A 14,615-nucleotide genomic window follows, 5' to 3' on the forward strand; every position below is an offset into this window, starting at 1 on the left:
TCAATTCTGATCGCAATGGCGCAACTATAAGACGAGGTTGTTGTCCAGTTTTCCTTTTCTCAGTTCAAGAAGATCCTTCCCAATGCAGTTAAACATCATGTGAACTTATATAACCATCGTTATCTTTACCAAATTCTTTTTCATTTTGTTCAAAAGATAAAACCATCAAGGCTATGGATGCACTCCACGCTTCACAAGTTCACATGATGTTTAACATGATCATATCCCTTTGACCATTATTTTTTTCATGCTTGCTTAAGTATTAGCATGTTGCCAGACATTAGATATCCTTGGGAGTACTAAATGGAGGGTGAATAGAAGAGTTCATGATGTTGTTGAGACTATCTTGAGTCAAGGTGGAGGCTTTGCAGGGCTGGTGGACAAGGCAAATGTGAGTTCCTGTGTATGATTAATATTTTTGGATCTTGATATTTGTACTCTATTTTCTTTCCCATTCTGTTCATTCCACTCGCTTACCTTTTTGAACATATTGTCTATTTATTCTTATTTTTTATAGATTCCTTTGCCTGAACGAACATAATCAGAAGACCCTGATGAAATGCAGAAATGGAAGTGGAGTTTAAAGAAGGCAAAGAAAACTAACCGTGAGCTGCATGCTGAGAGATGTGACAGTGAGCTCAAACTCTTGGTATGCAACATAAATAATTACTGTTCATTTTTGCTGAGATACTGTGGTGCAGTTTATATGCTATTGCATTGCTGGAATTATACTTGTTCCTTTTCTGTAAACGTGTTGCTCGTAAATTGAGAGATAAGGATGGATTTTATTACCCTCACAATTTAGATTTCCGTGGGCGTGCATACCCTATGCATCCTCATTTAAGTCACCTAGGTTCAGATCTTTGTCGGGGTGTTCTAGAGTATGCTGAAGGGCGGCCACTAGGAAAGTATGGGTTGTGCTGGTTGAAGATACACTTGGCTAACAAATATGGTGGTGGCATTGAAAAGCTTTCTCACGAGGGCAAGCTAGCTTTTGTGGAGAACCAACTGTTTGATATATTTGATTCAGCAGCAAATCCTGTTGATGGGAACTGCTGGTGGACGAATGTTGAGGATCCCTTTCAGTGTTTAGCTCCATGCATGGACCTTTCTGATGCCTTAAGAAGTCCATCACCTTACCATGCTGTCTCTCACCTGCCTATTCATCAGGTATTGATTTGTTTGCATGTCCTAGGATTGGCCTTTCACAATATTATTTTTCTTGGCTTCGAAAATGAGACATACAATCTAGGATTTTAGTATTAATTAATCACTTCTGGTGTGGATAAGTTGAAGGATATTGTAGTCCATTTTAGAGTTAATGTCATATGCCTAGAAAGTGCATTTGTTGATGCTCTGAGCAAATCTGCACAGCCTACATTTCATTTCAATGCTAGTTTGTTGGTTATCATTGTTTTTGTTGTCAGGATGGTTCATGCAATGGTTTACAACATTATGCCGCTCTTGGAAGGGACTATGTAAGTGTGTTCAACTTTAGAATTCTGTTCAGCGTTTCATTCTTTTATTATTATGCACCTCATGATGTGGTTTAGGGTTTGGTCGGGTCGTAGTTTTTCTCTTCCTTATAAGTTTGGTTTCCTTTTGGGTCTTGGTTTTAGATTTTTCTATCCTACCTTCTTTGTGGAGGATAGTTTTTTTGTACGGGGCTCTGCCCCCATTTTCTAAGTTTCTATGGTTAGCCGATCTTGTATATGGCCGTGTAAAACACAGTTTTACACTATAGACTGCATTGTTTATAGAGTGAAATTTAAAATAGGAGATGAGGATGAGTAAACTGCTAGAGATAGCCCTAATATAAAGATTACCTAGCTCTCCTATGTGTTCGAGAAAAAACTCATGATGTGGTTTGAGAAGAATTAGCACTTGTGTTTATCTATTGTCATACAGTCTGATTTCCCCAACATGCAACAGCATCCTGAAAACCACAGGAGTAAAAAGGACTTAATTTTTAGTTTCACTATTAATTTATCTTTATTTTTCTTAGTTATAAATAGTTGGCATTGGATCTTCTGTTTTCCTTTAAGAATTCTTGAAAGCAGTAAGTGAACTGATTTCTGCAAGAATTTTTCAAGTGAGAGCATTAAGTTTGTTGTCATCCTGTTAGTTTAAGAATTGATAAGCATATTGACTGCCTTAAAATCTTCATATGTGCATGGTTGATATAATGATGATGTTATTCAATATGCTAGAGTCAGCCTTGAAATTTGTCAATCCATTTCCCCAGTATTATCTGGATTGTACCTTTTGAAACCTCAGCTTACAAAGGTCTCATTTTCTCGTGATTTCATGAAATTCTAAAATCTAAGGTGTTGTTGGTGGTAGGTTTCGTAACACAAAGGAATTACAACTTTTGGTGTTACAACAATATATATGATTTCCCCATTTGCGTTATAATTTGAGGAACCAAACAACACGTAAAGTGCAATTACCCAGATATACACTACGGATAAGTTGTTTCTTACACTAATATATGCTCTAGTATAGATGGGCGCGGTTGCTGTCAACCTTGTTCCCGGAGAGAAACCCGCAGATATCTACTCAGAAATAGCTTCTGGGTGAGTTTCTTCCAGCTGGTTCCCTTGTTGCTCCTGTCACAACTCACATCTCTTGTAAGCACTACAGTCCAGAGTGTCTGCTTGTTAATTTTGCGTGTTTATTAGTTATTGATGTACTTTGAATATGTACACCTTACAGAACGTTTTTGTTTTTTTAATGTGACGGCAGAAGCTATGCCTTTCAATTAAGAATGGTAGAATTGGCCTAGATGTACGTAAATTACCATTTGTTTATTTATATATATATATATATTGTTTTTTCATGTATTACCTAACACTGTCTAGATATACATAAATTATCATACTGTTATATGTTCTCGTTGCAACGCACGGGCACACACCTAGTAAAATATAAGCAGCAGCACTGCATTAGACGTTCTTCAACGGATAGTGTAAAATAGGGGATAAAAATAGGGGATACAAAACTGTAGATAATTGTATAATAAATTTTGAAATAGGGACCAGATAGTAGACATTGGATGTGATAGGAGGTACGGAGATAAAGCAGCGAATGGCTGTGAATCAATAAAGAACCATGCCTCCCATGACCACGGATGAGACCTGGAGTATAACCAAGATAGCTGATACGAATGGGCGGAACACCAAGATAGCTGATACGAACTTCATAAAAATCCATGGTATCACTGTAACGCATGATGTCTCTATAAAAGAATACACAAAATCCTTTACCATACCAGCCCTAGGATTTGATTTGAATATCCTGTTAGTAGCGCCATGCTTTGCTTTTGTAGGGTAAGTAGATAGGAGTCGGCAGAAGCCGGCACGACGGGCACGGGAAAATGACAGGAGGAACGAGCGAAAGAGATGACTTCCCTTTTTCCTGTCCGGCTCTAGCTGATGACAATGAGCTGTAAGAGATGCTAGTGACCATGATTCGGATTCGAGTGATAGTGACGACAACACACTTATGCTTCTCACTCTTCTTACCCTCTCTATTGAGGCTGCATGCCGTAGGCGTCATGATATTACTAGGCGCGTGATTTCCATGGATCATTATGTCGGAGAAAACCTCACCTCATTCGCCATCACTACTTCGGCCCTAACCCCGTGTATCCACCCCACGTGTTTCGTAGAAGGTAACAAGTACTTATTTATATTATTATGCGTTCCATTAACGGCAGGGATGAAAACGGTCGGAAACGGTATTTATTCGGTAATTCGTTTTTTCTTTGATTGCGAATAAATAGGATATAGAATATACAATATAAATTTGTATTCTTGTTTTTAACATCCAGCTTGTTAAGAATCATAAAAAGTAAACCTCAAATTCATCCTATATTTTCTCAAATAATAGATATAAACTTCGGTATGGATTCGGAAACAAATTCGGTAATTTTTTCAACTTTTTGTGTTGTAGGGAGCAAATAATACATAAAACAACTTATATAATATTTTATTCATATTTGTACTAATGTGCTTGATAACATAAGAAAAGGTCAACATCAAATTTTATACATATCTATTTTAAAATATTAAATTTGTTCTAACTGTTCGAATTACCACTTTCATCCCTAATTAACGGTGTCATTCTTACTTTAGGTATTACATATTTTTTAGGTTCCGCATGAGTAGGCCTTTGTTCCTCCGGATTTTTGAAGGACTCCAACAGTAGAACAGTTACTTCACTCAATGGGTCGACGCTACATGCCTGGCCAGACTCGGACCACTTCCAAAAGTATGTGCAGCAATTCGGATCCTCGCTTACGGCTTACCTAGTGATGTCGTAGACGAGTACATACAGATAGGCGAGTCTACCGCTAGAGAATGCCTTATTCATTTTTGTCACGCACTTATTGCATATTTTAGCGGGTGGTATCTACGAACTCCTAATGAGGCAGACATTGTACGCATCATGCACAATAGCGAGTCGAGGGGGTTTCCATGAATGTTGGGTTCCATAGACTGCATGCGTTGGGACTGGAGGAACTGTCCAACGGCGTGGCGTGGACAGTTCTGTGGGAGTAATTCAAGACCTACCATGATATTGGAGGTTGTCGCAACGTACGATCTTTGGATTTGGCATGTTTTTTGGCATGCCTGGTACAAACAATGACGTTAATGTGCTGCACTGATCATCGGTTTTTGACCCTATGACAAGCGGTCGAATGCCACCCGTGCATTACACAATCAACGGTCATGCATACAACTTTGGTTACTACCTAGCCGATGGCATATACCCAAACTGGCCTACTTTTGTGAAAGCCATTAGACACCCTTTTGAGGAAAAGAAGATATATTTCACATAAATGCAGGAAAGTTACAGGAAGGATATTGAGCGCACATTTGGAGTTCTTCAAGCACGCTGGGCGGTTCTACATGGACCTGCTTACGGATGGGATCGCAACCGTCTAACCGAGATATTAATTGCATGCATAATAATGCACAACATGATTGTGGAAGACAAATGTGACTTTGTAGCAAACACCGACTTCGGATAGAGCAGTTCTATCTGATAGTCGCCTAGAGGGGGGTGAATAGGTGAAACCTGAAATTTATAAACTTAAACACGCACTAAGGTCGGAGGTTAGCGTTAGAGTTAAACTCAAGTAGCGAAGAGAGGGAAAACAAATCAACCAAGAAATAAAGCGAGTAAACACGGTGATTTGTTTTACCAAGGTTCGGTTCCAAAGAACCTAGTCCCCGTTGAGGACGTCACAAAGACTGGGTCTATTCCAACCATTTCCCTCTCTCAAACGGTCACTTAGACCGTGTGAGCCTTCTTCCTTAATCTCACGGGTCACTAAGACCCCACAAGGACCACCACACACTTGGTGTCTCTTGCCTCACTTACAAAGCACTTGAGAACAAGAACATGAAAAGAAGTGTAGGAAACAAGTGACACCTAAGAGGGGGTGAATTAGGACTTCTAAAACTTTCGCTAAACTAGGCCACAAATAAATCCTTAGAGCAAAACCTATGCAAATAATCAAACTAGAATGTGCAAACTAGGTTTTGTCTAAGTGTTGTTATCTCTACCGCAATGTCTAAGTTTCAATCTACACTATATAAGCATGAATACAAGATTGAAACATAAATGCTTGATATAAATGCGGAAACTTAAAGAGCAAAGTAGAGAAGCAAACTCTCGTGGATGACGCCGATATTTTTACTGAGGTATCCGGAACCGCGCAAGGTTCCGACTAATCCTCGTTGGTGCCCCTACGCAAAGGGAAGCCCATGAGAGGGCCAAGCACCTCGGTCGAGTAACTCCGTAGAGAGCCGCAGGCCTTCTCCATGCGCAAGTGGTGCTCCGCTTCCGGCTCCTCTCGGACGCTCCCCGCCGTCTCCACTATCGAGCTTACGGTCAAAACGCCGCGGGCCTCGTTCCCTCCGGTACACGGTGGCGGCCGTGACACAAACACGGTTGTCACGATCTCGCAAGACTCTCGCTCCACTCGGTACAATTACAACGGCCCGCGCAAGAGCCGAGGGGTTGTGTGGTTTGTCTAAACTCACTCAACTAACTAGGATTCACCTAGAGCAAGCGCTAATGCGGTCTAACTAACCTAAGCACTTCGCAAAGCACCTACGCTAATCACCGAGTGATTCTATTAAGCACTTGAGTGTTTGAGCACTTGGAAATGTCTACAATATGCCTTGGTATGTTGCTTGGGCTCCCACACCTCCAAATGGCCGGTTGGGTGAAGTATATATAGGCCCCAACTCAAATATAGCCGTTGGAAAGCAGTTCTGCAGCTTTCTGCGGCGCACCGGTGTTGGAACTTGCTCTCAGTTGCAAGGGGATCCAACAAGGGTGAACAATGACGTAAGCAGGGCTCTCGCGCGTGTGGGCAATAGCTCTATTAATCTGGCCTCCCACGGGCACTGTGCGGGGGTATTTATAGGTACCTGAGCGCCCAGCGCCTTGTGCTAGGGACGCATGTGCCCTCAGCTACCTAGGTTATCCCCAGAATATTCCCATAAAGCAGGGTTACAGACTGTAATTACAGGGATGCCTTTACAAATTAGGCCCGTAACACGCGGCGGCCACGCAGGGCCCGTTACAATGGGCCGGATCACACGTGGGCCTCTGAGCTGGACGAGGCCGCACTGTGGGATGACGCCGTCGCAGGCCTTCGTCTGGTGCTGAATCGAGCGAAGGGTGTCCCTGCCCGTTTTGTCTCTGTCAGACCAGCGACTGCAGCGAAGGCCTCGAGCGAAGGGTGGCGTCTTTGCCTTCGCCCCAACATTTGCCCTCCGAGGGACCAGTTCGACAAAGTCACCTGGTGCCGAAGACGTCGCTAGATGGCGGAGACGCTGCCCTCGCTCGAAGTGGTTCCGCTGGGGTTTTTGACATGACCGTTGATTGACGGCGTACTGTTGGATTGCGGGTTTCCCGAAGCGTCGCGCCCTGTTGGATTGCGGGTTTCCCGAAGAGCCGCGCCCTGTCTATAAAAGGGGGCGAGGGTCGGCGCTTTTTGAACTTCACTTTCCGCGCTCCGTGAAAACCCTAGCCGCCTTTTTCACCGTCTTGCTGCTCGTCTGCCCGCCGTGCTCTTGTTCGCCGAAGATCTGGCTCGAGTGAAGCAGACCGCCCGCCGCCACCGACGGTACGTAGCGATGCCGACCTCCTCTTCTTCCGCTGCCGCTACGCCGCCGGCCGACCCCTCGCCGCCGGCCGCCGCCTCGCCGCCGGCCGACGCCTCGTCTGAGGAGACGCTGAGTAGTTTGATGGCGGAGGAGTTGCGCGCCGGCGATTCTGTTGATTTTGGCGTGTCGCGGATATCGTCGGTCCGCATGCAAGATATGCAGCGGTTGGGTTACTTCGGCGGCGGCGTTGCTCGTGTCCCGGGGACGGAGGAAGTCCCCGAGCCGGAGGGCGAGTTGGTTGTGTTCGAGGCGTTCTTCGCCACCGGTATCCGCCTGCCTGCGCACCGATTTGTTGGCGAAGTCCTGCGCATGTTTAACGTTCAGATACATCAGCTGACACCGAATGTCGTGGTGGCTCTGTCGAAGTATGTCTGGGTGACGACTTCGTACGGCGGACAGCCATCGGTCGAAGTCTTTGCGAAGTATTATTGTTTGCACTGGCAGAAGAGGATGATTGGAGATGAAGTTGCTCAGTTTGGGTCCCGCACGTTTACGCCGAAGACCGGCATGACCACGATGCAGGTAGTCGAGTTGGTTCCTTGCGCCCGCAACAAGTGGGGCAACTGGAATGAGTTTTGGTTTTACGTTGCTGAGGGTACCGTCGAAAACCATGAGGGACTCCCCGTGTCCGAGATGTGTTCTCATTTTTACTCAGCGTACCCGCCCTTTGAAGTGGCGGAGGAGGATGCGGACGAAGGGGCCCTTCGGTGCGCCGCCGGCCTGAGCAGTGGGCGCGATTTGGTTGAAGAATTTGTGGCGTACGGGGTATGGCCCTTGGCGCATGGCTGGGCGTTGGGCGAAGTGTGCCCTCGCCTGATGCCTTTCCATGGTGGAAGGGTGGTGCGAAGTCCCGCCTTCGCGCTGAACCTGCAAAGCCGCGATCCGGCCGCCTTTGTGCGTGAGGCGGAGGATGGGGCGGTGCGGCTCATTGGTCGTTACGTGCCGAGGACAGAGGGCCAGCGCAGCTGGGATATCCGCGGGTCGAATGACCGTTTGAACAGGGTTTTTGAATTGAATCAATTGCCGTATGACGGCTATCCTGGTCAAGACGATGTGGACCGCCGTGGGAAGAAACCGGTGGTGGAGACTAGAGACGACCCTGCGCCGGCGGCCGCCCCATTCTCTAAAAAGAGGAAATTAGGTACTGCTATGGGAGGACTTGGGGTTTCCGATGGTTTTGCTAGAGAGTTGATGAGGACATGCGCGGCCCCGGGGGGAAGGATGTCTTCGCCCGTGCTCCGGGAGTCTTAGGCTCGGATGCTGAGGGTTACCGGGGGTTGTTGGCCTAGGAATGTTCCTATCCCCCGCGCGGCCGGCGAAGACTTTTTTACATCTTGCATGGTTCGTGAATGGAGAGTTTTTCCTTACGGGCGGAATATTGCTGCTGTTGTGTCAGCAGTGATGGACAAGGATCGCCAGGGAGCTGCACAAAAGCGCCAGTCGGTTGTCAGGCTTCATGAAGCCAGGCCGAAGAGGCAGCGGGGGGCTGCGAAGGCTGCGGCCCCCGGCGGAGGCAAGCCGCCGCTGGCGGCGAAGTCGGGCGTCCCTGCATCTAGCAAGGCGCCGGAGGCAGCGGCAAGCGCCGGAGGCTCCAAATCGACGAAGGCTGTGCCGCCGTCCAGCAGATTGGCGGAGGTCGCGAAGGCGGCTCGAGTGTTGCCGTCGTCCGGCAAGCGCGTCGCCGACTTCGCCACCGATATTAGTGTGGACGACTATCTTGGTGGTAAGCCGTTGGCTCGGGTTTTTTTTAATTCGTTGATGCGTCGCAGGGTCAGATGAAGGCCAACTTGCTATAGTTACGCCTGCCGCGGCGACCGCGGCGGCTACCGTAGTGCCGAAGGCGAAGGGCGGGGCTCTTAGCGCCGGAGGCGAGATGTCGGCACTTGCGGTCGTCAGGGATGAGGCGGGCGCTGTGTCCCGCTGGCTGAAGGAGGTGACGAAGGCGCTAAGTCAGGTCTGCTGAGCTGGACTTCGTTTTTTTTCGGTCGGCTTGCCGGGGCCGCGGTCTTACGTGTGTTCTGCAGGTGGCTGACTTTGCCAACCGCACAGCGTCGGGGGCCCTCACGACAGTTGTGTCTGCCGAAGTCGAGAGACTTCGGACACAACATGCTGACGCCGTCCGTGAAAAATCGGTCGCCGACAGCAAGTGCCACAAGCTGGCGGACAAGGTGGCCGCACTGGAGGGAGAGAAGGCTGACCTCCGGCGCCAATTGGCGGGGGAGAGGAGGGAGACCAACGAGGCCCTCGTCAAGGCGCAGGCTGCGCAGGCGGAGGCTAATCTGGCACGGGCGGAAGGCAATCTTGCCAGGGAGCGCGCCGAGCAGCTGCAGGAGCGGCTCATCGCCCTAGAGAGCCGCGTGGAGAGGGCCGAGGCCGCGACGCGCGCGGAGGCCGAACGGACGCGCAAACAGCTTATGGATTCGTACCATGAGCTGGGCGCGCGGACCGGTGACTTCGAAGTGCCGGAGCGAGAGCCCGGACTTCGCTGCCTGGAGTGGGTGCAGGAGGAGTTGCAGGCACTCCCCACTATCGTGGAGGGGTTTATGTCGTATGCCTCCCTGGTCACCTGCGAGGGGGCGATGAACGCGCTCTCTCGCGAAGGGTGCCGGCACTTCGAGGTCTTCGACCAAGCTGACGAAGACTTTGAGCGAGATATCTACAAGGTTGAGGACCCCATAGTGAAGGAGTCCACTGGAGCCATCTACGACCGGATGTGGGGTCCGCACGGTCGCGAGGTGGTTAGGGAGCGGGCCGAGACGGTGAGGGCTCAGGTAACGTTTGGCGTTTGTTTGGAGTTTTCTGGATGTGGACTATATGTGGTTTTTGCTGAATTTGCGTGCTGTGACTTAGGCGGCGCGTGGCGAGAGGGTGGATGATTTCGGGGCGTTGAACAGCGTGCTGCCTGACCCGGAGCCGACCCCGGCGGAGGCCGTGTCCGGGGCCGCCCTGGAGCCGCCCCCGGAGACCGCAGAGGGTGCACCGGATACCTCCACATCCGCTGCGGCCGGCGGAGACCTGCCCCCAGAGACCGCCGAAGGCGCGCCTGATGCCCCCGCAACCGCTGCGCCGAGTGCTGAAGATCCTGCGACGGTGGCGGCGGAGGCGACAGCGGAGGCAACGGCGGAGGCTCCGCAGGTGGCGTAGTGGGTGTAGATAGTTAGGGAATTTTGGATATGTTGCTGAATTTTGGTTGCTGCGCAGGTTCAAGATTTTGGGCCTGCGCACGCAACCGCCACTGCTAAATTTTTGGCGGCTACGACCGTGGATGGTGGTAATGAATGTGATGGGTCTGCATCTGAGTTTTCTGATTTTGCTGACTCTGAGAGCTCGGTTGAGTGGACTGATGAGTCGTCGGAGGAGGACTTGGACTACTTTGCGGCCTTGGATGTGGCTGCGGCGGAGGCTTCACCGCACGCCGCGGACACAGAAGATGTGCCTGGTCCTAGCACTGGGCGCCGGCGGCGAAGGGCGGTTGCGAAGCGTAGAGTTAGTGGGGCGGAGGGAGGTCGGCTTCGTGTGAGCAGGGCTGGCCGGCAGGAACTGTTGTCTTTGCCGGCCGCCGTGAGTACAGGTGAAGGGGAACTGCGAAGTCTTTTTGTGGGTGAAGAGCTTAGGATAATGTTATACAATTATAGGGAGATGGGAATTATTCCTAAGGTTGAGCCGATGTAGAGTGTGGTACCCTCGCTTGTATATGTGTAAAGGCTTGTATGATGAGGTTGTGTGCCCTCGTTTGTCTATGCCTGCGAAGGCGTTGTGTACTTGGTCTGGTATGTTTTGTTATGCTGTGCTGGTGCGCGTATAGTCGGTCTTGGCGCGGATAGTTTGGTGTTGTCGTTTTTGCTTTTGTTGTGCTAGTCCGGCTGCACCCTTAGGCGTCTTCTGCACGGATAGTCTACGTGGTAGACTTCGGTTTCTTTGCACTTGTTGTGCTAGTCCGGCTGCACCCTTAGGCGACTTCTGCGCGGATAGTCTTCGCGGTAGACTTCGGTTTTTTCGCACTTGTTGCGCTAGTCCGGCTGCACCCTTAGGCGACTTCTGCGCGGATAGTCTTCATGGTAGACTTCGGTTTTTTCGCACTTGTTGTGCTAGTCCGGCTGCACCCTTAGGCGACTTCTGCGCGGATAGTCTTCGCGGTAGACTTTGTTTTTTCGCACTTGTTGTGCTAGTCCGGCTGCACCCTTAGGCGACTTCTGCGCGGATAGTCTTCGCGGTAGACTTCGTTTTTTCGCACTTGTTGTGCTGGTCCGGCTGCACCCTTAGGCGACTTCTGCGCGGATTTGTCGCACGCGAGGGTGGCTAGCGCTTAGCCTCGCGGTGACCTCGTATTGGTCGAATGTCGAAGACCGTCGTCGCGGTCTTTTTTCGACGCATGTTTTTTCGGGGGATTTTCCACACATATATTACATGGCTCCACCTCGTTAAAAACCTCACCCCCCGGGAGGAAAAGAGTGCGGGCCGGTATATGATTGTTTTTGCGAATTACAAGGGCGAAATCAGCCCTGATGAGTCAAACAAAAATTTGCGGAGGTTGTCGATGTTCCAGGAGTGCTCCAGGTCTTCGCCGTTTGGCGTTGTGAGCCTGTAAGCGCTGGGGGAAGCTTTCGTCTTGACTATAAAGGGGCCCTCCCACTTGGGCTCCAGCTTGCCCCTGGACTCTGTCCGAGTTGTTCGGACGAGTACGAGGTCCCCTTCGCTGAATTCCCTCGGGATAACTACGTGGTCGCGCCATGCTTTTGTCTGGGCTTGGTATTTGTTTAGGGCCTGCAGGGCGAAGACTCGGTCTCCGTCAATGAGATCCTTTGAAGTTGGCTCGTCCACGTCGGGGACGGCTGACGGAACTGTTCGCGGGGACCCATGTTTTATTTCTTGTGGGGTCATGGCCTCCGATCCGTATAGAAGGCGGAAAGGAGTAAACCCGGTCGCCCTGCACTCAGTCATGTTTAGTGCCCAGACTGCCTCGAGTAACAAATCGGTCCATCTGCCCTTTTTTCATCGAGGAGCATCTTTTTGACAGCTGTGAAGATTTTCCCATTGGCGCGTTCCACAACTCTGTTGGACTGCGGATGATAGACTGAGGCGAAGGCAAGCTTGGTGCCAATGGAGAAGCAAAAATCCTTGAAGTCTTGGCTGTCAAACTGCTTGTCGTTGTCAACTGTTAGTTCAGACGGTACTCCGAAGCGGCAAACGATGTTTTGCCAAAAGAATTTCTGGGCAGTTTTTGATGTTATTGTGCAAACAGCCCTTGCCTCGATCCATTTGGTGAAGTACTCGACAGCGACGAAGGCGAACTTAAGGTTCCCTTGAGCGGTGGGCAGGGGCCCGACAATGTCCAGGCCCCAGCGCTGGAGAGGCCATGTGTGGGCGATCAGCTTTGTATACTGCGAGGGGCTGCCTGACCGAGGAGAAAACTTCTGGCAGGCTTCGAGGACCTTGTGACCCGATTTGCGGCGCAGATCATTGCGGGCCAGTAAAAGCCTTGGCGGATCACCTTACCAGCCAGGGCCCTTGGCCCTGCGTGCGAGCCGCACGTGCCACTGTGGACTTCGCGTAGGATCTGGATGCCTTCGGTTTCGGTGACACACTTAAGCATTGGCTGACTGACCCCTTTCTTGTAGAGTTGGCCTTCAATCAGTGCGAAGTCTCGGCTTCGATGTCTGAGGCGCTTGGCCTTGCTGATGTCGGTTGGATGATAGTACCCCTGTAGGAACAGGGTTATTGGTGCCCGCCAGTCCTCGGTCATGATAAGGTTGACTATGCGGTGGCCCTCGCTGTCATTAGTTATTTGGAGCCCTTCGGGGCTCCGGACGGCTGGCGTGCCGATGACATGAAAGAATACGTCGGAGGGCAAGGACTCGCCTCTGGCGGCGGCCTTGGCCAATGCGTCAGCCTCTTCATTCTTGGCCCGATCCACATGCTGCAGGGTGAATCCCTTGAATTGTCTCTCGAGGCTTCGGATGGACGCGAGGTATTGCATAAGCGCGGGGTCCTTTGCTGCATAGTCTTTCTCGACCTGGCCGGCAACTACCTTGGAGTCTGTTTTGATGATGTAGGTGGTGACTCCGAGGGCCCTTAGCTTGCGGAGGCCGAGGATGACTGCTTCGTATTCTGCTATATTATTTGTGCATCTGTCGGATTCTAGAGCGAAGCTGAGGCGTGCTGCATATCTGTGCTTGACCCCGACTGGTGAGGTGATGACTGCAGCGGCGCCTGCCCCGCGTGGCACCATGCGCCGTCGCAATGGATCGTCCAAACCTTCTCTGCGGACGGGTCTGGCTGCGTTGTTGGCCCAGTCCAGTCGACGACGAAGTCTGCCAGGACTTGCGACTTGATGGCTGTCCTAGGCTCAAAGCTGATGTGGTAGCCGGAGAGTTCGGCCGCCCACTTGGCAATCCTCACCGATGCCTCCGGGTTTCTGAATAATTCGCCGAGTCCCCTGTTTGAGGTGACTCGGACCTTGAATGCTTCGAAGTAATGGCGCAATTTGCGCGAAGACATAACGACTGCGTAGGCAATCTTCTCCAGCTCCGTCATGTTGCACTTGGACGGTGTCAGCACTTCGGAGACATAGTAAACAGGGCACTTCCTGACCACGCCCTCAACTGTTTGCTCCTGCACTAGTGCCGCGCTGACCGCGTGCGGCGAAGCCGCGACGTAGAGCAACAGGGGGAGTGAGGAGTCGGGACTTGTCAGGACGGCCAACTCTGTCAGGTACTGTTTTAATGAGGCGAAGGCCGCCGCCTGCTCTGGTCCCCAGGCGAAGTCTTTTGCACCACTAAGTGTTTTGAGGAAGGGGAGACTTCGCTCGGCGGACCTGGAAATGAATCTGTTGAGAGCGGCCAATCTGCCTGTCAGGCGCTGGACGTCTCTGGCGGACTACGGAGGCGTCATGTTTATGATGGCCTGAATCTTGGTTGGGTTGGCCTCGATGCCGCGGTGCGATACCAGGTAGCCCAATATTTTGCCTTGGCGAACGCTGAAGACGCACTTTTCCGGGTTTAGGCGGAGTCGTGTGTCTCGCATGTTCGCGAACGTCTCGGCGAGGTCAGTGAGATGGTCCGCCTTGCTCTTGCTGGCGACGACAATGTCGTCCACATATGTGAATATATTTCTGCCAACTTGCACGTTGAGCACTGTCTTGGTAAGCCTGGAGAAGGTGGACCCGGCGTTCTTGAGTCCCTCCGGCATCCTGATGAAGCAATATGTGCCGAAGGGTGTTATAAAGCTGGTGCTAGCCTTGTCTTCCTCCTTCATGTATATCTGGTGGTAACCGGAGAAGCAATCGAGGAGTGACATGACTTCTCATCCGGCCGCGCTATCGACTATTTTGTCGATCCGCGGCAACGGGAAATTGTCCTTTGGGCATGCCTTATTGAGACTGGTGAAGTCGATGCACATTCGCCACTTCCCGCTCTTTTTCTGCACCAT

General features: G+C 50.5%; 1 protein-coding gene across 1 annotated transcript; it reads left to right on the forward strand.

The window, feature by feature from the left end:
* Positions 1 to 828: 828 nt before the first annotated feature.
* On the forward strand, positions 829 to 2,688 carry LOC103652437 (DNA-directed RNA polymerase 3B, chloroplastic). The gene is made up of 4 exons (XM_008678021.2): positions 829 to 1,170; positions 1,428 to 1,478; positions 2,506 to 2,576; positions 2,682 to 2,688. Exons 1-4 carry the CDS (start codon positions 829 to 831, stop codon positions 2,686 to 2,688), a joined length of 471 nt encoding a protein of 156 aa, XP_008676243.1.
* Positions 2,689 to 14,615: the final 11,927 nt, after the last annotated feature.

The sequence above is a fragment of the Zea mays genome, chromosome 3, assembly GCF_902167145.1.
Source record: "Zea mays cultivar B73 chromosome 3, Zm-B73-REFERENCE-NAM-5.0, whole genome shotgun sequence".
NCBI lineage: Eukaryota > Viridiplantae > Streptophyta > Magnoliopsida > Poales > Poaceae > Zea > Zea mays.